Source organism: Onychomys torridus, chromosome 1 (assembly GCF_903995425.1).
Source record: "Onychomys torridus chromosome 1, mOncTor1.1, whole genome shotgun sequence".
Lineage (NCBI taxonomy): Eukaryota > Metazoa > Chordata > Mammalia > Rodentia > Cricetidae > Onychomys > Onychomys torridus.
This window is the reverse complement of record NC_050443.1, coordinates 174,563,087-174,582,489: the sequence shown is the minus strand read 5'-3', so window position 1 is coordinate 174,582,489 and position 19,403 is coordinate 174,563,087. Positions and strand designations below refer to the sequence as shown.

Below are 19,403 nucleotides of genomic sequence, written 5' to 3'. Positions count from 1 at the left end.
CACGCAGGAAGCTCTTTGCATTTGAAGTACTTTTGGAGTCTAAGTCAAGACATCCCGGGGACGCCAGCACCGCCCACACAGCCTCCAGCCCAGGAGACCGGCTTGCCCAGGTGGCGGTCCGCAGCTCCCGGCTCTCCAGGCCGCCCCCGCCCGGCCGGGCAGGGAACTCACCGGGAGGAAGTCGAGGGACTCTGGATATCTTGCTGGTGATTTCAGCACTGAGCACAGCGAAGTCCTGCTCGTAGCCTTCGAAGTCGGAAGACATGGCAGCTCGGAAACGGGCGGCCGGAGCCGGGGTCTAGCTCAGAGCAGGACTCACGAAGGGCGCCGGCCCTCGGCGTAGGGACCCTGGGAAGAAGCCTCCACAGCACAGCGGGAACCCGGGACAACTCCCAGCCCAGCCGCTTCCTGGTTGTCCTTCGCAGTCCTTGTCCTCCGGAAACTGAGCAGCCTGCGCCTTTTCTTTTCTACTCAGTCTTCGAGAGTAAAACTAAGGGAAAACTTCATTTTCAGCGTCTCCTAAAGAACTATGAAAACCTGCATGCTCGCGGGGATCACCGAAAACACTTCCCCACCTATACATTCAGGGAAACGGCTGGAGTTTCCCCAACCTGTGAGTCGCTGCCGGAGCCTGCTTTCGGAGGGAAGATTGACGCCGCGGACCTGCCGGAAGTAGCTGTGGCGGAGCTTGTACCAAGGGCCTGCGCGGCAGCCGCACGGCGGCCGTGTGAGCCAGAGACGTGGGGGTCGGAGCCGGTGCGCACTCCTCTCCTTCAGGGCTCGCATTCGGCTTGCTCAGGACTGAAGTGCTCATGACGGAGCTATAAGGAGGAGGAAATCTGTTGCGAGTGAACACAGTCCGTCCCGGAAATGCGATGGCCGTGGAGCAGGCACGGGAGACCAGACAGGTGGAAGTCACCGCAGAGGGGTCAACCCGTGTGTAGGGTGGTCTTCGTCCCGACCTAGTCGGGCCAGGGTCTCCAAAATGTTGAGCCCAACTTTACTTAATGAGACATTTGTCTCGTGAGTGGCGACCCTAGACCGTCCTGCACCACGGCACGGGCGGGAAACTGAGGCACCCGCAGGCGCAACAGCTGAGTGGGAATCCGTTGCGCGTACGTCATACCCATAAATCGCAGGTCTTTTCCCGACTCATTCCACTCCATTCAGAACTCTCTCCACCAACTATTCCCTCTTCCTTCTTCCCGCCCTCGCCCCCGGAGGGAATTAATTTTTCCTTAATCGTATTTGTGCTCATTCTTGTGCACTGCTTCAGTCGTGATTTTTCTCACACACACGCACACGCACGTTGCTTTCTCGCTTTGTTTTAACCCTTCTTCCTGTTCCTTGAACCCCCATCGATTGTTAACATTGGCGCTTCTGGAAACAACTGCAGGTTATTAATACACGAAGTACTATATGCATAGAGCATGTTACACTTAATTCACAACTCTGAGAGGCAGTTTATAACTTCCTAAAAGAAGTTTGGTGCCTTGGCTTCTATTCTGGGCTCTACTGTTACTTGTGACCTTGGCCTAATCACTCAGCCTCTCTGAGCCATTTTCTGTTGTAGGAAGAATTAGATAAGTGATAATTAGATAAGACCTTACTTCTTAGCTCTCTAAATCTTTCTTCTCTCATAGGATCCACAGTTTGAACAAAGGAGTAAGACTGTTTAATGTGTCTGGTTTACATGCAGTTCAAGCTTGGCTGACTGTATTTTGGATTGATAAGATATCAACCTCACACTAGAATGCTTTTGGGGTGCCATTTCTGTGCCTCTTGGAGTTAAATAAATGGCATGTGGAATTTTAAATGGAATTTTCCCATTTTATTTTCTTTAGGTTGAGTGTCAAACCAACCTAGATTCTCCTTGAGATAGAGTTCTGGACATCAACAGTGAAAATGGCATACTCCAAGTTAACACTCTGTCAGCCAAAGGCATGACAGTTCAGGAACACATGGACTTGTTGTGCACAGAAATGTGTGCACAGAAAAAGAAAATCTCTAGTTCTTTAGAAGAAAGAAGGCATCCAAAATGGGCACATTCTGCTCAGTAATCAAGTTTGAAAATCTTCAAGAACTAAAGAGACTGTGTCATTGGGGTCCCATAATAGCCCTTGGTGTTATAGCAGTATGCTCCACGATGGCCATGATTGACTCTGTCTTGTGGTATTGGCCCTTACACACAACTGGAGGAAGTGTGAATTTCATCATGTTGATAAATTGGACTGTCATGATTCTTTACAATTACTTCAATGCCATGTTTGCTGGTCCTGGCTTTGTCCCTCGGGGATGGAAACCGGTAAGAAAACAATCTGTTTTGACAATGATCATTGTATAATTTTATGTTTAATTTGCCATGATAATTACATTTTGTTTTTGCCTTATCAACTTTTGTCCTAGGAGACACTGGATGGGATACTGCAGTCACTGATGATCACTTGTGCTTAGAATTGATATCTATTTGAAATATTCATCTACATTAGCTATTCCAAAGCAATTGAGTACTTATTTGTTGTTTTTTTGTTTTTTTAAAAGCCAGGCGGTGGTGGCGCACGCCTTTAATCCCAGCACTCGGGAGGCAGAGGCAGGTGGATCTCTGTGAGTTTGAGGCCAGCCTGGGCTACAGAGCAAGTTCCAGAAAAAGCACAAAGCCACACAGAGAAACCCTGTCTCAAAAAATCAAAAAAAAAAAAAAAAAGAGGCTGTGTGTGGTAGTTGACGCCTTTAACCTCCACACTGGGGAGGCAGAGGCATGTCATCCTGTGAGCTGCCTCACCTGGTCAAAATAGCAAGTTTCCAGAGAAGAAAGGGAGGACGGTGGTGCTCAGGCTGGGAACAGGTGGGACGCATATCCAGAAAATGGACAGCCTTGTGTGACTGAAGAGAAACCAAAACAAAACTGTGCAGTGCAGATAAGGGTAAAACAAAGTCAAGTAGGCCAGAATCGTGAGAGCTTCTTGTACCATAGGGGATGTGTAGAGGTTTCAGGCAAAGCTCTGGCAGAGAGCTGGATAGGACATTATTGTGTAATACATAGATCTGGATGAGGGAAACAACCTGTTAGGGAGTTACTGCAGTGACCCCCAAGGAGGAGAGATAGCAAGGAGGGGGAGATTCCAGAAAGTATCAACTCACACTTCACTCTCAACTACTAGTCAAGTTGTCTAAAACAACTGCTAAGATTTGGGTGAGTAGAACCAACTGACACTAGATTTGGGTTGAGTGTGGAGAAAACGGACCCCGAGTAATCTGGAGAAGGAAGCCGTTCTTACAGTTTTATCACCCAGAAGTATTTTAGCATAAATACAGGCTTTGAAAATGCAAGCTAATGACCCCCTTCCCCCATCATCCATAAAAGAAATTAATACTGTAGGAACCTTCACTTATAAAGCCTGACTTGTTATTGTTTAGGATCATGTGACTAACATGCCTTTTTTTTTTTTTTTTTTTTTTTAATCAAGGAAAATCCTCAGGATAGCATGTATCTGCAGTATTGTAAAGTCTGCCAAGCATACAAGGCACCACGCTCACACCATTGCAGGAAGTGTAACAGGTCTGTGACTCCCTCTGTATGGGGGCTGATCCACTTGGTCTCCGCTTTTGTTCATCTCCTGCCATGGCAATAGAAACCACTTGTGTTCTCTGCAGTTGTCCTACTTTACTTCTCTGTTGTTGTAGTAAACTCTGACCAAGAGCATTTGGGGGAGGAAAGGGTCTGTTTGGCTTACAGGTTACAGTCCTTCATTAAGGCAGGAGCTTGAACCAGCAACTGAGGGATGCTGCCTCCTGGCTTGCTCTTCTTGGCTTACTCAGCTACCATTTTTAGACAGGTCAGGCCCACCTACCTAGGGTGACACTACCATAGGGGGCTGGGCCCTTCCATATCATTCAGTGACCAAGAAATTGACACATAGACAATTCCCACCTTTGGGTCTAATGGAGGCATTCCTTACTGAGAACCCCTCTTCCCAGGTATGTGTAAGTTTGGGGCAAGTTAACAAACGAGCAAGGAATCCATTTAGTCAAAATATTACCAAAATACTTGTGTCTCAAAGACTCTTTTGCAGTTAAATGTCAATGAAGATAATTTTATGCTTTTGTTGTTATAAGGAAAAGATTTTTCTAGAAAAATAGATATACCTTTGCTTCTCATCCTATGATTAGCAGAGTAAAAGTTTTCCTTTTAGTTTTTCTCATTTGCTGTATCAGAATTAGTTGCATTCACTGATTGCCATGTTGACTAGCTTCAGAATTATTCTGAGTCTGAATTAGACTGGTTTTCTCAGATTCATTCATATATGTTATCAAAAATTTAATGGGAAGAAAACTGAATCACTATAAAAAATGCGAAATATGCCAGGACCTGGCTATCAGCAACATCTGTTGATGAATATGAAATTTAGGAAGTCATGAGATACAACTAAAACCTGGTTTGTTGCTAGGAAGATTTCCTCTAGCAAAGAGACAGAACATAAATAAGCTCTGTCATCTTACTGTGCTGAGGAGTTTCAGGCCAGAAGTTCCCAGTGTACCATGTGCTGTGAGGAAGGCAGGAAGTGCAGCTGTGTTTGGGGAGCTTTGTACTCACTCTCTGGAGCCCTGTGTGGACATCAGCCACGGCGTTTCTGAGCTTAAGAATGACCGCCAGCTTCCTCTTTGTACTGAGACTCTTTTGGAGCCTCCCGGCTTCTGTAAGAAATGTGTTGTTGGGGCTGGGGATTTAGCTCAGTGGTAGAGCGCTTGCCTGGCAAGCACAAGGCCCTGGGTTCGATCCTCAGCTCAAAAAAAAGAAAAAAGAAAAGAAATGTGTTGTTGGTGTGGGTGGTTTTTCAAGACAGGGTTTCTCCGAGTAGCCCTGACTGTCCTGGAACTCACTTTGTAGACCAGGATGGCCTCTGACTCAGAGATCCGCCTGCCTCTGCCTCAGACATATTTACTTTAGAAGCTATTATAATATCTGCTTGCTCTTGTGCTATTTAGAATTTTAAAGAAGTCACTATAATGTAGCCATAGTCTATGTATCTCCACGTGTCCCATGGCTTTACCTGTGTCCCATTCATTACATATTGCTCCTTGGATGGCGGTTTGGCGTCTCCCCTTACTCTGCTTTTCTCCTCCCACTCTCTCCCTTGGTTTTCCCACCTGGCTCCATCCTGCCCTGCCATAGGCCCATGCAGCATTATTATCAACCAATGACAGCAACATATATTCACGCAGCACTATAACTTCAAAAAACCAAAAAGGTTTATCTGTTTTATGATAGTTAACACCCTGTGACTCCTACACATACTAGATTTCTATTTGCTTGGTCTTTTGAAAACCAGAGCTAAAGGGGACAGGATTTTCTGCTTTATGCCTCAAAACGTTTTTCTTATCAGATGTATAATGAAGATGGACCACCACTGTCCCTGGATCAACAACTGCTGTGGTCACCAGAACCATGCTTCGTTCACACTGTTCCTCCTGCTAGTGCCTCTGGGCTGCATCCATGCTGCTTTTATTTTTGTGATGACTATGTACACACAGCTTTATAATCGGGTGAGTGACCATGGTGATACACTACCATTCCTGTCAGCCTCAGTGATGGTACCACGGTTATTGGTGAGGTCCCTTTTGGAAATACCCTTTTTGTGATTTAGCTAGTACATCAGCTTGGCTACTGTCTCCATCGGTTCTTCCTTTTAAAGAGCTCTTCGTCTTGGAAATGAGAAAAAATGGTTTTATTCTGGAAGCTTACCTTTCATGCTCCAGTTGAAGTTATGCTTATTGTTTTCCCTTATCTATGGTTCATTACATTTCTAACTTAGTGGTTATGGTGAGGATGGTGGGCTGAAAAAACTAGAAGAAAAGACACTGTACTTTCCTCTCTGTTCTCTTCCCGTAACAGATTGATATTCCTTTGTGCATTTGGTCATGGAGCAAGCACGCTCCTAAAATAAACACATTCAATCAGGAACAGTTTGAGTTGACTTGGACATTTAGCCATGAGAGAAAGTCCAGAGGTTGTACAAATAAAAAATTCCCCCAATAGGCTTGGAAGTAAAGGAAGGATGCAGGCCATAGGTGCACAGCAAACTGGAGAGTCCACTGTTCTCCACAGAGAGGACAGTCCATGTGTGATTTGAGCCAGTTTGTGATTTGCAGTCAGTCCCAGCCCAGCAGCTCTGATCTTCTAGTAGTAAGGAATCGGAATTTTCATATGAGCTCTCCAGAGTTTTAAATGTTAGCACCTAACTTTTGTTTTAATGACCCCCAACCATAAAATGGCTTCATGGTTATTGTTGTGTATTATAATGTCAATATTTCATATGTAGGATATCTGATATGCAACCCCAAAGGGGTTTGAGACACACAGGTTGAGAGCCACTGTTTTAGAACATTGTACAGGCCAGGCACTACACATCTGCAAGATCTGTTTATCCAACATTTTATTTGAGCACTGGTTATGGCAAGTGCTGTTCCTGCTGCTGTGGAAGAGTACTGTCATTTGAGACTAGCATGGAGACGCTGGGATCCTAAGTGTTTTCCTATTCATAACGTCATGTTTGTAGGTTCAGTCCCACTCCTGAGGAAACAACAAAACTAATATTGAATAATAACTAGAACAATAATGGTGGAGCTGTGCATGTATATAGTTCGGTGCTAGAGCTCTTGCCCAGCATGTGTGAGGCCCTGGGTTTAATTCCTTGCACTTAAAAAAAAAAAAAAAAAAAAAAGGATACTGTATGTGTCAGTAGGAGCCAAGTGTTCATCAGAAACTGCTGTTTGCTGCAGTTGGCTTGGTAACATGTCATTATTGTTATCTTTTTGGTCATATTGGGCTTTTATTGTTGATGTTATTATTTTTTTTTCCCATGGGTAGTGTACCTGTGTGCATGCATGTTCACATGTGGGGTCCTGCGGGGGGTGGAAGTCCAAAGCTGATGCCAGGTGTCTTTCTTGATGGCTTTCCACTTCGTTCATTGAGGCAGCTTCTCTCAATTGAAGTTAGAGGTTGAGGTAAGATAGTGTGGCTAGCCAGCTTTCGCTGGGGATCCCCTGTGTTGGCCCTCCCAACACTGGATGTGTAGGAGATGCTGGTGGCACCTCTTTGTGGATGCTGGGGTCTAAACTCTCTTCAGACTTACACGGCAAGCTGATTGCTGCTGAGCCGCCCCCTGCCCGGGTTGTGCTGTGAATCACTTTGAACAGAGGTCACTCCCCAGCATTTCACCTGTGCATTGTTGTCTGCAGCTCTCCTTTGGGTGGAACACGGTCAAGATTGACATGAGTGCAGCTCGGAGAGATCCTCCTCCCATTGTTCCCTTCGGATTGGCTGCATTTGCTGCCACCTTGTTTGCCTTGGGATTAGCACTGGGGACCACCATCGCCGTCGGGATGTTGTTTTTCATACAGGTAAAGCTCCTGGTCACCTGTCTCAGCTGCCATGTCGTTGGGGCTGATTGCAGTAAGAAAGAGGTAAACCTGCATGTAAAGTTTCAGTATATGAGAGGAACTCCTGTTTATCTGTAGATAGTTCGTTAATCACCTGTGTACAGTAGATCATTTTGAAGTAATTTTGCCAGAATATCCAGCCACCAATTCATGTGATGTGAAAATATCCACTGGTAAGAAACCTTTGTGGTTGAGAAAGCTGTTTTCACCCTACTGTCAGTTAGGATCTTCACATCACCCCAGGAGAGGTCAACAGAAGAATGGTACCGACTGTCTTCTGTACAAATAAATGAGTACAAATAAATGAGTGATTGTAGAAAAGGTTAAATGATTCACCCATGGTTACCCATTTGTGTGTTTAGTAAACATAATTATTGATGAAAATAAAGAGGTTTCTGAGGAGACTGGTTTTTTTTCCTACTGCTTATAAATTAAGAATCATAATTAAAAATAAATTGAGATCTTGCTGTAAAATTTTGCATGGACCATATTTGCAAGGACTTAACCCTAGCCAAGAAACCAGGGCAGGCAAGCTAAGTTATGTTAGTTACTTTTGTGACACTGGGACGGACTTGGCGCAACTAAGGAGGAGGGTTTATTTGGACTGACTTTCAGAAATTCAAGCTACTGTTGTTGGCTTTGAAAGTTGCCTGTGGCCCACGGTGAGCTGCAACATTGTAGCAGGAGCATGGGGAGAGGAGAGAGCTGTCTGCGCGTGGACGAGAAGTGAAGTGGGCTGTGGGAGGGGCCGGTAAAGACGCAGTCACCCAAGGCCACACCTCCAGCGGCCACAACTGTTTGCAGAACCTCCTAAATTAGTGCTGCCGCCTGGGGACCAAGCATCCCAGATGAGCCCGTGGAGGATGCTTCCATTCAAACCGTAACATAAGGGAAACGCGTAGGTTGCTGTGGATGGTCATGATGAGTGTGGCATACAGATGCCATGCAGCAAGTCCTGTGCTGTTGTTCCTTTTGGAGGAGGGGCCAAGTAGGCGCAGAGTCAAACCGCACAGACTGGGGAGAATGGTGAAGCAAGCAGCTCAGTTTATTCAGGAAGAGGCAAGCCTTACAGACCCTCCACCCCGCCCTGGGGGAAAGTCTGATGAAGATGCATCTGACGGTGTAGCGTGGCTGCCTCTCATTGGTCCACGACATCTCCAGATCATGTCTCAGCTGCTGTTGCTAAGGCCCTCAGGCAGACCCAGGTTGGCTCTCAGAAAATACCTTTTTTACTTGTTTGGGCCAGATGGCCCACAGGCCTGTTAGGGATGAGTCATCCCACAATGCCATAGTACATTAATTAAGAAGTACTTTAAAGTCAGGTGAGCTGCATGCTAACTGCTACTTAACTCTGCCATCTTTGGTGTCTTTATCTCTGGGGTAGAACAATAAAAGCTATCTTGGAATTATTACGATGATAATGATCTGAAGTAAACCAAAGCCACCTTGTCAAATTTCACTGTCATTTCCTTTCCAGATAAAAATTATTCTCAGAAACAAAACTTCTATTGAATCATGGATTGAAGAGAAGGTAAATTTTAATAATTGTTTCTTCAGTCTAAAGTACTGAATACTAATTTAGTGTGCGCTGGGATGTGAAAACTTGAGTCATTGGCATACCACATGAAAGGTGAGCATAGAAAGCATTTAGACCTCTTTCTACCTCAGTGAACTCCCACAGGAATACTTTCTTAACACCCCTGAGGCAGAAAGAGAGACAGCCCATTTGGGAAAGTACCAAAAACATGAGACGTTAACTAGGGCCTGTAACATTTGGCTTGTCAGAACTCTTCTGGTTTCATCTGTTCTCGGAAGCTAAGCAGGGCAGGTGTGGTTAGTACTTGGATGGACAAAACAATGCTGTAGTAAAACACCAGCATCATAGAACATGCCTAGGCCCTGAATCCAGCCTGTGGATTTTAACTTCAACAGCAGTTCCCAAACCCTATGGTCTCAGTCATTTTACATTCTTCCAGATTGCCAGGTTCACGAAAGAGCTTGGGTGTGTGCTGTGCTCACTGATAATTGCCATATTTTTAAAGTGAAATAATTCATAAACAAATTTAAAGACAATCCATTCTGTTAATACAACATGGTGTAAAAAAATAATTATATGTGACAACTAAAAATAGAAAGGGTGGCCTTGTTTTAAAGACTTACAAATCTCTTTAATATCTGATTTAACAGACAATTGGAATCTCACACCTACATCTGCATTCAATCTGTTGAGACATTACTTTGGTTGACATTTATGAAGAAAGTCCAGCTTCATACAGATAAGTAGGTAGAAAAGATTGGAGTATTTTGATGCACACTTTAGACTATAATAGATATTCTTTGGTTTTACATTAAAACTTGACAAGTTGCTTGCCTCCCACACATCCCAATGCTGTGGCTAAAACTCAGAATCTCATGTTGGCTTAGCAAGCAGTCTGCCACTGAGCCTCACCCTAGGCCAATATGGAACAGCTCTCATTAGGGACCTTTGTGTCCTCTTTTATAGTAAAATTCGCAGTATTCACATTTAATTATTTATAAGTAACATAAAACTTTTATATTAAAAATAGAAATACCTTTAAATATGGGAAAGCTGTCAGAATCAAAGTAGGGAAAACAGGTTTCACAAAAATTCTTTTCACTTGGAAATCTGAATTTTCTTCAGCTGGCTGCAGATGCCTACAGTTGTCTACCTGCCGTGGTGCTAATCTGACTTTACCTTTGCAAACATATGTGCCAAACACTCATATGTTCTGCTCCTCTGAAGACCCTGACTAATGCACTAAATAGTTAGACTCATTGGTTAGGGAAGAAGACAAGAAAAAGATGTGTACATGTTCTGTGCATGTGCAATATTTATTTTGATGTGTTTGCAGTTTTGAGATATGGTCTCACTCTAGTCCAGAGTTCTGGGGTTAAAGGTCTGCACCCTCTTGCCTACCTCAGGTGGGCAGTTTTGTTTCTCCCCGTCCATGGTTGGTTGAATCCAGGATTATAGACTCTGAGCACAGAGTTTGAGTCCGTGTGCTGACAATGTGATAACTGACACAGGGTTGTGCCACTCTCTTCTAAGTTCCTGGCAGTTTCACCCACCATTGCAAATGTCAGGAAAGTGAAAAGAGAAGTTTGTCCTTCCTGAACCCTGAGGAAAGACTTTGGACCACCGGTGCACGGTTTGAGCTCAGCCTCCATAGCTTATATGACATAGCTTATGTGACTGTTCACAGTGTCCTCTTATTCACTTCTCCAACCTCTTTTCCTACCCACTGTCCCATCTCATTCTCATAGCTTGTACATCTTATACTTCTAGATCTTTTCCATGTCTCTTTCCTCTGCCTAAAATACTCTTCCCTCTTTTTTTGCCTGATTTTCTGCCCCTCATGATATAATTTAGGCATCATTTCTTCCAAGAAGTCTTCCTTTGCTCTCCACGCTTGGCTAACTATTTGCTGCCTTTCCCCCTAAGAACACCGTGTGTCTACGTTTCCTTTTAGCGTATGGTATCCTTACCTTTTTTTTTTTTTTTTTTTTTTTAAGTATTTTGGGTTTTAAAATTCAGTCCATTTTAAAGAATCTGGTATTGTCATTTGGCAAGGCAAATGATTTAGCACTGAGCTGTACTGCAAACACCTGAAGGTTCCGTTTATAAAAACGGGGAAAGGAATTACCCTTCATTCAGGTGAAGGTGGATTTATAAACATCAGTAAATTCATATCATAGTTTGACAGTTGTTTCAATAAATAGCTAGTACCCATATTACATTGTAAATAACTACAAGAAACTTTTGCATAACATGCTGCCCCTTAATGAACACATATTTCATAATATCATTTCGGTAAGCATAATAAATATGTTGACGAGGGGGTTTTTTGTTTTATTTTGCTAATGATCATGGCCCTATATTTTATGTTAATCTAGAAATTATTAAAACTGGCACTTTATCACAGATGAACCTTCATATAATGAAATAAAATTCATCAAAACCATATTAAGATTACCAGACATGTGTTAGCACAGGGTCTACACTTGCTTTAAGAGTTAAATAATGCATGTTTGTACCACTAGGTGGCAGTAGAATTTCACAAATTCAAAGCTACTTTATTTCAAGAGAAATCTAGCCATTTAAATGCCTAGAATGAGCTGTGTAAATGAAGATAAAGTGTATGTGTATGTGATGGTATATGTGAGGGGCCATCACACCCCCACATTTCCCCAGAGTACTCTTGAGTGAAAGCAGCAGGAAATAGGAGATAGAAGGGTAGAGAGAGAGAAACAAATAGAAAATACAGGATAGCCTCGGGAGGGCCTGGATCCTTATCCATCGAGCCAGAGCTTTACTCCAAGGGGCTGTTTATAACAATACCAAGGGGAGGGGCAAAGGACAAGTATATAACAAAGCCAGGTGGAGCCCTGTACAAACACCTGATACTCTGGCCCATGGTCCAATATCCTCTTGTGCAGTCCTTCTGAGTACAGCCACTAGGAAACCTAGATGGGCTCCAACAGGTATAAAACCATGAAATCTCCTTCACCATCATTGCAAACTGTTTTTTTGTAAAATAGTGTCTCCCTATTAACCCTTCCTGGCCATTGGCTGTCCATAATCCACACTTTCTCCTGAGTCTATTAACAGGAGATTTCTTTTTACCTAAGCAACCAGAAGCATTGAGGGTTTTCTGCATAGGATGCAGTTAGCTAATTCTGTTATTCATAAGCCTTTTAATGCTTGTTCCTAAGACATACCCTGTCATGTGCTTTCTTGGGTATCACAAACAAGGTTAGTATTCTCAGTCAAATCCCCTTTATACTGTGATAAAAATTATATTCTTTGTCAATATTACCTATATTCTAGCAATAAGAAAGTATTTTTATGAGTAATACAAATTTCACTAGTGGGTATTCTCAGTAACATATTAGCAAAGCTGGTACAGGCAGAAGCAGTGGTGATTTATACCTTTGTTTTCCACAGGCTAAAGATCGCATTCAGTATTACCAACTAGATGAAGTCTTCGTTTTTCCTTATGACATGGGAAGTAAATGGAAGAACTTTAAACAAGTATTTACATGGTCAGGAGTCCCTGAAGGAGATGGACTGGAATGGCCAGTAAGAGAAGGTTGTGACCAGTATAGCCTAACAGTGAGTAGTTTTGTTCAAAAAGCCTTCCTTTTTCCTGGCGGTTACTTTGTTAACTCCCTCAGCTTCCTGAGACATCACAGTCATCTAGCAGTGTGTGTTTTCAGTATGTCAGAATGAGCCTAGTATGAAATGACTACCTAAATCGGTCCAGTGTGATAAAAACTTGGGAGTTGGAAATTGAGATAGAAACCTAATAAATCGAAGGAAAGCAGAGAGTCATTTGGCTGACCCTCTCTCCACATTTTCCTGATCCACCAGCCCAGGAAATCCTGTCTCCTCTCTTCCTGTCCATCTAGCAGACCTCCTAAGTCCTCCAGGGACTCTATATGGCTAGTCCCGGTCAACCATTTGCTAACTCCACCCTTGGATTAAAGATGGCTCTATTGGTCCAGGAGATTGGTTGTATGAACAGTTCTCCCGCAACACTGACATCTGTAGAGATTCTTAGTATCACGGCCTTCAACTCTCTCCTGAACACTCCAGACTGGCATAGTCCTGATTCTTTAATCCTGCTTTATCCAGGTCTGGCCTTGAACTACCTTTTGCCCTACGTTGTGACATGAGTGCCTTGTTCATCCCCAGCTCTCAACTCTGCCCCTCAGTTGTTCCTTCCAAGGCCTGGTCCGGCCCCATCCCTCTTGGCAAGTCTAACTTACCCAGGCTAGTTCCAGCCTTACTGGACCCTCGCCACATGCCACAGTCTTGTGTGTGGCTCATGAAAACTCCTTCTTTCCTTTTTTCCTCTTGTCTTTAATGGGGTTTCCCTGGCTGTTCTAGCACAGCTGTTTAGGAGTTGCTGACTAAAGGGGCAAGTAGCAAGAATTCCTTAGTCGAGACTCATTAATAATGAGTTTTCTCGTGTGTCTGTTAGAAAATCAGTAAGGCAGCCTAGAAGCTTTGTGGGTACAGAAACTGTACCTCCCAGTTCTGGTGCCTTGCAAGCACTCAGGAGTGTGCAGAGGTGAGGACTCCAGGGAGCAGAGTCTGAGCAGACTGTGGCTCAACAGACACCAAATGACAGCAAATGGGCTATGCTGGTACAGGGGAAAGGCTGTTCAACACCGAGACAGAATTCTTCACCTTTCCTTTTTCTGTCTTTCAGAGAGAACAGTTGAAACAAAAAGCAGACAAGAGAGTCCGAAGTGTAAGTGGCTTATCTGCAGTAGTGTGGTTTGTGTTTCCTCCACTCAGGCACTGTGTTTCTGGGCATCTTAAAATAGTTGGATTTTATTAAATAATATTTTTATTGTGTTTATTGTTTATGCGTGTGCAGCACAGATACTTATGGGAGTCTCCTCCCACCATGTAGGCTCCAGGGATCCATATTTCCTTATATGTGTTGAAATTTGATATATTCCCCCCCCCCACTCCGCCACCTTTTTTTTTTTTTTTGAGATAGTCTCACTGTATATCCCTGACTAGTCTTAAATCCAGAGATCCACCTTCCACTGCCTTCAGAGAGCTGGGATCAAAGGCATGTGGTACCATGCCCAGCACATACTGTTGGCTTTTCTTTTCTTTAAAATACTTTATTTGAACTGGAGGTTTCCAAGGCATTTAGGAATTGCATCTTGCCAATCTAGAAAAATACCTTTAGTGCAGCTGATGAAACCACTTAGCAAGCACACTGACCTACTGGTAAAGATGATGCCACCTGTGGGCCAAAGAAGTCCAAAGTAAAAATAAATAACAGTAAAAATTAAGTTCCTGTTTGTACTAGTCACACTGAGCACTTTATAGCTGTGAGTCTCTACCTAGCAACCCATTTGAGACCACAGACAGAGACGTACAGACACTTTCATAATTGCAGAAAGTTCTCCTGGACACAACACTCTGGAGATCATATTCTTAGCAGATGTGTGCTTGAAATGACAGACAACTTGAGAACAAGGGTTATCATTCCCTTATGGGAAATGGTGGGAAAGATGCTTTATCACTGAATCGTTTGAATCTGACCTTAAAATTTCTTATTTAAGCTTGAAAGAGCTAAGATCTGATAAATATTGAGATTGCTCTTCTGATCACTGATGGCAGGTTCGCTATAAAGTCATAGAAGATTATAGTGGCTCCTGTTGTCCTTTGAACAGAGGAATTAAAACCTTCTTCACAAGCCCCTGCACAGAGGAGCCTCGGATACAGCTGCAGAAAGGGGAACTCATTTTAGCAACAAGAGGATTAAGGTAAGAGATGGGAATGTTGCGTTTCTTTAATAGGAAATGTGACATGACTTCAGAAGTAATTTAATCTTTTAAATATTACAGATACTGGTTGTATGGAGACAAAATTCTCGATGATTCCTTCATAGAAGGTATGGAAATAGAAGGATATGCTTAAAGTACATGACTGTTAGCAGTAATTCTAAATTCTGTAAGAATAACTTTTTACATGTAAAGCACATTAGGGAACTGTGTTTATATACAAGGATGCTTCTTACAGATCTCTCTCCAGTACTTATGTCTATCAGGTCCTTATGATAGTAGCTACCATCCAAGTCCTTATATGATTATGTGGCAGATACTTATAAAGTCCCCAGTAGGCACCTATGGGTAATATAGCAGATTAGAAGACACCTGGGCATAACCCAGTGAAAAGAGTCAAGATAAAAACATTAGAACCTATTCCTAGAAGAGAAACAGCTGGAGAAAGATTAAGCTGAGGTCTGGTCTTCTCTGCAAAGCAGCAGCCAACCCAGCAACTTATTGCATCATGCTGTTCATGGTGGGTCCAACCAACAGCTTCTATGAAGGTGCTGTCCCCTCCTGGGCATGGGTGCTGTAAGAGGAATGAGCTGGAGGGAGACTATCCAGGCTGTGGACATGTAACTTGAGTCTGTGGAGAGATAGCCAGTATATGACAGGCTGTAGAGACAGAAGTCTGGCACATGAACTTGAAGCTGTGATTCTTCGTTGGCACCCGGAGCTACTGAATAAGAAGCGTATTCCTGCCACCCTGTTGTGAGCCACATGTCTTCTGGCAGGCATGTCCAGAAAAAGCGCTCCACACTTGCTCAGAGCCTCATCACAGAAAGCCTTGCACTTGGAAAGAACAAGTTCCAAAACCCAGAGTTGTAATTGATGAGGGGTGGAGGGGAGTTATCTCAGACCTTGGAATTCCAGCAGGAAGTGAGCTTTCCCACAGAAATGCCTCTCAGCAGGAAGAAAACACTGACTGAATTTGTTTGAAATTTTGCGAATAACAGCCCTGCCCCTACCTGCATAGACTGCCATAAAAGACAGCAAGGAGGAAGTGTTGGCCAAGGTCGGAATGCCCTGTTTCATTCTACTTATTTTTATTGTTTTATTTCTGCTTCTGTGCTTTATTGTTCTGTTGTGTCTGTCAGCTCTGACTTGCCTGACTGGGATTTTATGGTGCTTCCTTTCTGTGCACCCACTCCTCAGTGACCTGCAGAGCAAGCACTTTCCATCTCATTCCTGTTCTAGCCCTTCGCTCCCTCCCTTCCATTCCCTGTTCATTTCCCTGCTTTCTGGCACTCTTAATCTAAAAACCCCAGTGCTGCTGACTCAGGCCCCATCAGGGACACAATTAAAGTCAGCATGTGCCTTCTCAATGCAGATCCCCACCTGCACTGCCATCTTTACAGCTGTTACTGAGTGCAGACCTTAACCAGGAAAACTCCCCAAGGCAAAGGGAAAGTAAACACCAGAGGATGCCTTAGTCCCAACAGGTGCACAAACACAAAGAAAACGTTGAGACCATCGGACCACAGCCACTAGGACACTTGCCCAAGCTTACAGCTTCTCAGGACCAGAAACCCAAACTAAGAGAAAGCTGAACTGCTGGCCAAGACTTCAGAGTTCTGCTTCCTTGAAGGGTCACTGATCTCATGAAGACTCAACAGAGGAGATGGAGGCAGTAAAGGAACAACTCAGGAGCTAGACAGGGAATTTACCAGAGGGCTAGTCGAGCAAAGTACAGGCAAAGTCAGTAACTAACTGAGACACTAATTGGAAAGATCCAATCAATCAAACGAACACCAGCAACAGGAACAGTAGAAAGGAAGCGTAGCAAAGGCCAGGCAGAAGGACAGCTGTTGGAGACAGATGACGTGAGACAGCAACACACTCTACATACAAAACAAAACAGCAAGGCAAAAGCTTCCAAAAACTGAGAGACAGTCAAGAAGCTAAACCTAAGAATCACAGGCTAGAAGGAGATAGTCTAATTTCATAGGCAGTTTAGTCAATGAAATTAGAAAGTTTCACAAACTAAGAGGAAGAAATGGGCACAAGATGCATGTAGAACCCTAAAGAGTCATGGCCAGAGAAGAACTCAAGAAAGATGTCAAAAATGCAAAGCAAAGAAAAACAGCTGTAAGGGGAATGGCAGAGGCAAACCAGTAGAATAAGCAGACCTCTTCTCAGTAACTGTAAAAGTCAAGCGTATTTGGAATGGTGTATTTCAAGCCCTGAAAGTAAGCAACTGCCAACAAATCTGGGGAAAGTGTGGAGACCAGGAACCCTTAGTCACTGCTGTTGGGAGTGTAGAGCTACAGCCCCTAGAAAGTCAGCGTAGAGGTTTCTTTATTAAAAAAAAAAAAAAAAAAAAACTAGAAATGGAACTGCCATATTACTGTGGTGTGCCCACCTATAGTATAACTTAAATGACTCTTGGGTCCTACCACATAGACACTTGCACACATGTTTATTGCTGAATTGTTCACAGTAGCTAAGAACAGAACCAGCTGACATGTTCGCTGACACATGATAGGTAGAGAAAATACAGCATATACACACAGTCAAATTTTATTCAAAATGTGAAATGCCATTTCTAAGAAAATTGATGCAAATGAAATTCATTACGTTAAGTGAAATAAGCCAAACTCAGACAAGTAACTACAACTTCTTTTGCATATGTAGATTCTAGAGGGTGGGTTGGGTTATGTTTAAACTAGAAATGGAGAAATAGTTTTTTAATAATTTATTTTTTTGTGTACATTGGTGCTGTGTCTGCATGTATGTCTATGTAAGGGTATCATCAGGTCCTCTAGAACTGGAGTTACAGACATTTGTGAGCTGCCATGTGGGTGCTGGGAATTGAGCCCAGGTCCTCTGGGAGAGCAGCCAGTACTCTTAAATGCTGAGCCGTCTCTCCAGCCCCTGAAAACAATTTTTAAAAGGTGATTGGATACAGATATGTGTGATATGAGACCAAAAGGTTATTATTAGGAAGGGAACCAGCAGGAGGGATTAGGAAGAAGATGATGGAGGTGGATGGAAGAAAAGAACCATTAAAAATAAAGTCTATAAAGTTGCTGTGAAGAAATTTTAAAAAGTAAGTAAGTCCTGACGGATGCCTTTAGTTCTCCATGAGAGAAGTGAAGGCCAGAGACTAAGGAAAGGCAGCTTGCTCACAGCCCACACTGCAAACCAAACCCCAAGAGTCAGGTACCAGATACCCTGTGCTGTTTCTGCAAGCCCTGTAAGGGAGCATTCCTTTTAAAGTGAAGGTTGAAACTGAGTATGTTTTCCTGAATTATTTCTTTTTAAAGTAAAGATTAACCTAAGATCTTAAAGAAAATACTTTGGATTAATCATAAGTTAACCCTATAATGACAGCGTAGGTGATTTTGGTATAGAAATTGATATGCTGAGAGCACATGCCTGTAATCCCAATATTCAGGGGGATCATAGGTTCAGTTCTAGCCTGAACTACATAGCAAAACTCCCAAAAAAGAAAGAAAAAGAAGGAAATACATAAAGGCTGTGGAAAGGTCATCCTTGGAATACAATGTAATGGTGTGCCAGAACAATCAGTGATATGTTGATAACCCCAGTTCAGTTATGCACTCTCTAAGCCATACCAGCTCCTTTCCCAGTTAATGGGATTTGTGGAGTCAGTTTCCTAGCTTGGTGGAAGCATTTGGAAACCATGCTTTCCCTGATCTGTGTCTGAGAACTGATGAGGGACAGCAGGATGTCTAACTAAGCTTACCTTCATTTGAACTAGTGGAACTTGCTCTCAGTAATGTCACCTGCTCCTGCCTGCTTCACCATAGCATGACTTTCTCCCTTAGGTACTTCAAGAATAAGAGGGTGGTTCCCTAGAAACTGTGTGGAAAAGTGTCCCTGTGATGGCGAATCAGATCCAGCCCCAGAGGGTGAGAAGAAAAACAGATAGCCACTGTTAAAGTGAGATCATTAAGTCTTCATTACTTGAAAAAAATCACACATATTACCCAAGAATTATGCAACAAGCCTATTCTGCTTAAGGTATTCTTTTCCTCAAAGATGCTCTAGTGCCATGGTTTAAATATCTTGATCATCATTGAAACAGAAGCCACTCTGCACATGCCTTTGAATTCCTGCCATGTTTCCACTTCTTCCTACTGAAGGAAAGTCGTTCCAGCCAAGTGAGCAAACTACACTTTCTCTAGGGTTTCTGTGTGCTGCACACCTGACTTCACCTGCAGCTCTAGTTCCCCTTGGCCAGGGTTACCTGCATGTGGTTGTTCTGTTTCTTCCTCAATTGACATTTCTTTCATAATCTAGAGACTATAAAACTTGTCAGATTCAATATAAACTCAAATTTTGTTACTTTTAATAATGCAGATTTTGTCATATCCAATAAAGGTCAATGGATGTTCTGTAAAAACTATAGTTTTTACTCAAAAGTGTGTTTTCTTTTTTCTGAGTAAAGAAGTTTCTCTTACGTCCTTATAGAAACACTGCCCTGCTACTATATGCAGACTTGGTTGGCATCTTGGGTCATGAGTCTTAAGACATAACATATTCAGTTCAGTATGTGAGCCCTATTATTAGTAGAGTGGCTTAACAGCTTTACACCTAGTGGAAGTCACTAGACACTGTGT

At 43.1% G+C, this 19,403-nt stretch overlaps 2 protein-coding genes across 7 annotated transcripts in view; one reads left to right on the top strand and one right to left on the bottom strand.

Annotated features, from left to right (window-relative positions):
- The window catches only part of Vti1a (vesicle transport through interaction with t-SNAREs 1A), a 318,857-nt gene extending 318,240 nt beyond the window's left edge, over positions 1–617 (bottom strand). For 2 of the 5 annotated variants that reach the window (XM_036172767.1, XM_036172792.1), the window contains exon 1: positions 172–615. In XM_036172767.1, the coding sequence (XP_036028660.1) occupies positions 172–265 (94 nt within the window). In that variant the 5' untranslated portion in view covers positions 266–615. Of the gene's footprint in view, positions 1–171 lie in introns of all 5 variants that reach the window. The other 3 variants (XM_036172762.1, XM_036172782.1, XM_036172774.1) reach the window with 2 other exon arrangements.
- Zdhhc6 (zinc finger DHHC-type palmitoyltransferase 6) lies at positions 231–19,191 on the top strand. Of its 2 annotated transcripts, none has more exons than XM_036172748.1 (11): positions 231–908; positions 1,845–2,305; positions 3,468–3,559; positions 5,385–5,544; positions 7,240–7,401; positions 8,918–8,971; positions 12,407–12,574; positions 13,677–13,718; positions 14,609–14,754; positions 14,836–14,882; positions 18,609–19,191. In XM_036172748.1, the coding sequence occupies exons 2-11, from the start codon at positions 2,039–2,041 to the stop codon at positions 18,710–18,712; spliced, it is 1,242 nt and encodes a 413-aa protein (XP_036028641.1). In that variant the 5' UTR covers positions 231–908; positions 1,845–2,038; the 3' UTR covers positions 18,713–19,191. The 2 variants fall into 2 exon arrangements, with proteins under 2 accessions (XP_036028641.1, XP_036028634.1); XM_036172741.1 differs by having other exon boundaries at positions 231–1,115.
- Positions 19,192–19,403: the final 212 nt, after the last annotated feature.

What these genes read in the sequence shown, in the direction of transcription:
- Zdhhc6 (XM_036172748.1), top strand. Translation starts at nt 2,039, where the DNA reads ATGGGCACATTCTGCTCAGTAATCAAGTTTGAAAATCTTCAAGAACTA. An exon ending in ACACACAGCTTTATAATCGG is followed by an intron (nt 5,545 to 7,239) that starts GTGAGTGACCAT and finishes TGTTGTCTGCAG; the next exon opens with CTCTCCTTTGGGTGGAACAC. An exon ending in GTGACCAGTATAGCCTAACA is followed by an intron (nt 12,575 to 13,676) that starts GTGAGTAGTTTT and finishes TCTGTCTTTCAG; the next exon opens with AGAGAACAGTTGAAACAAAA.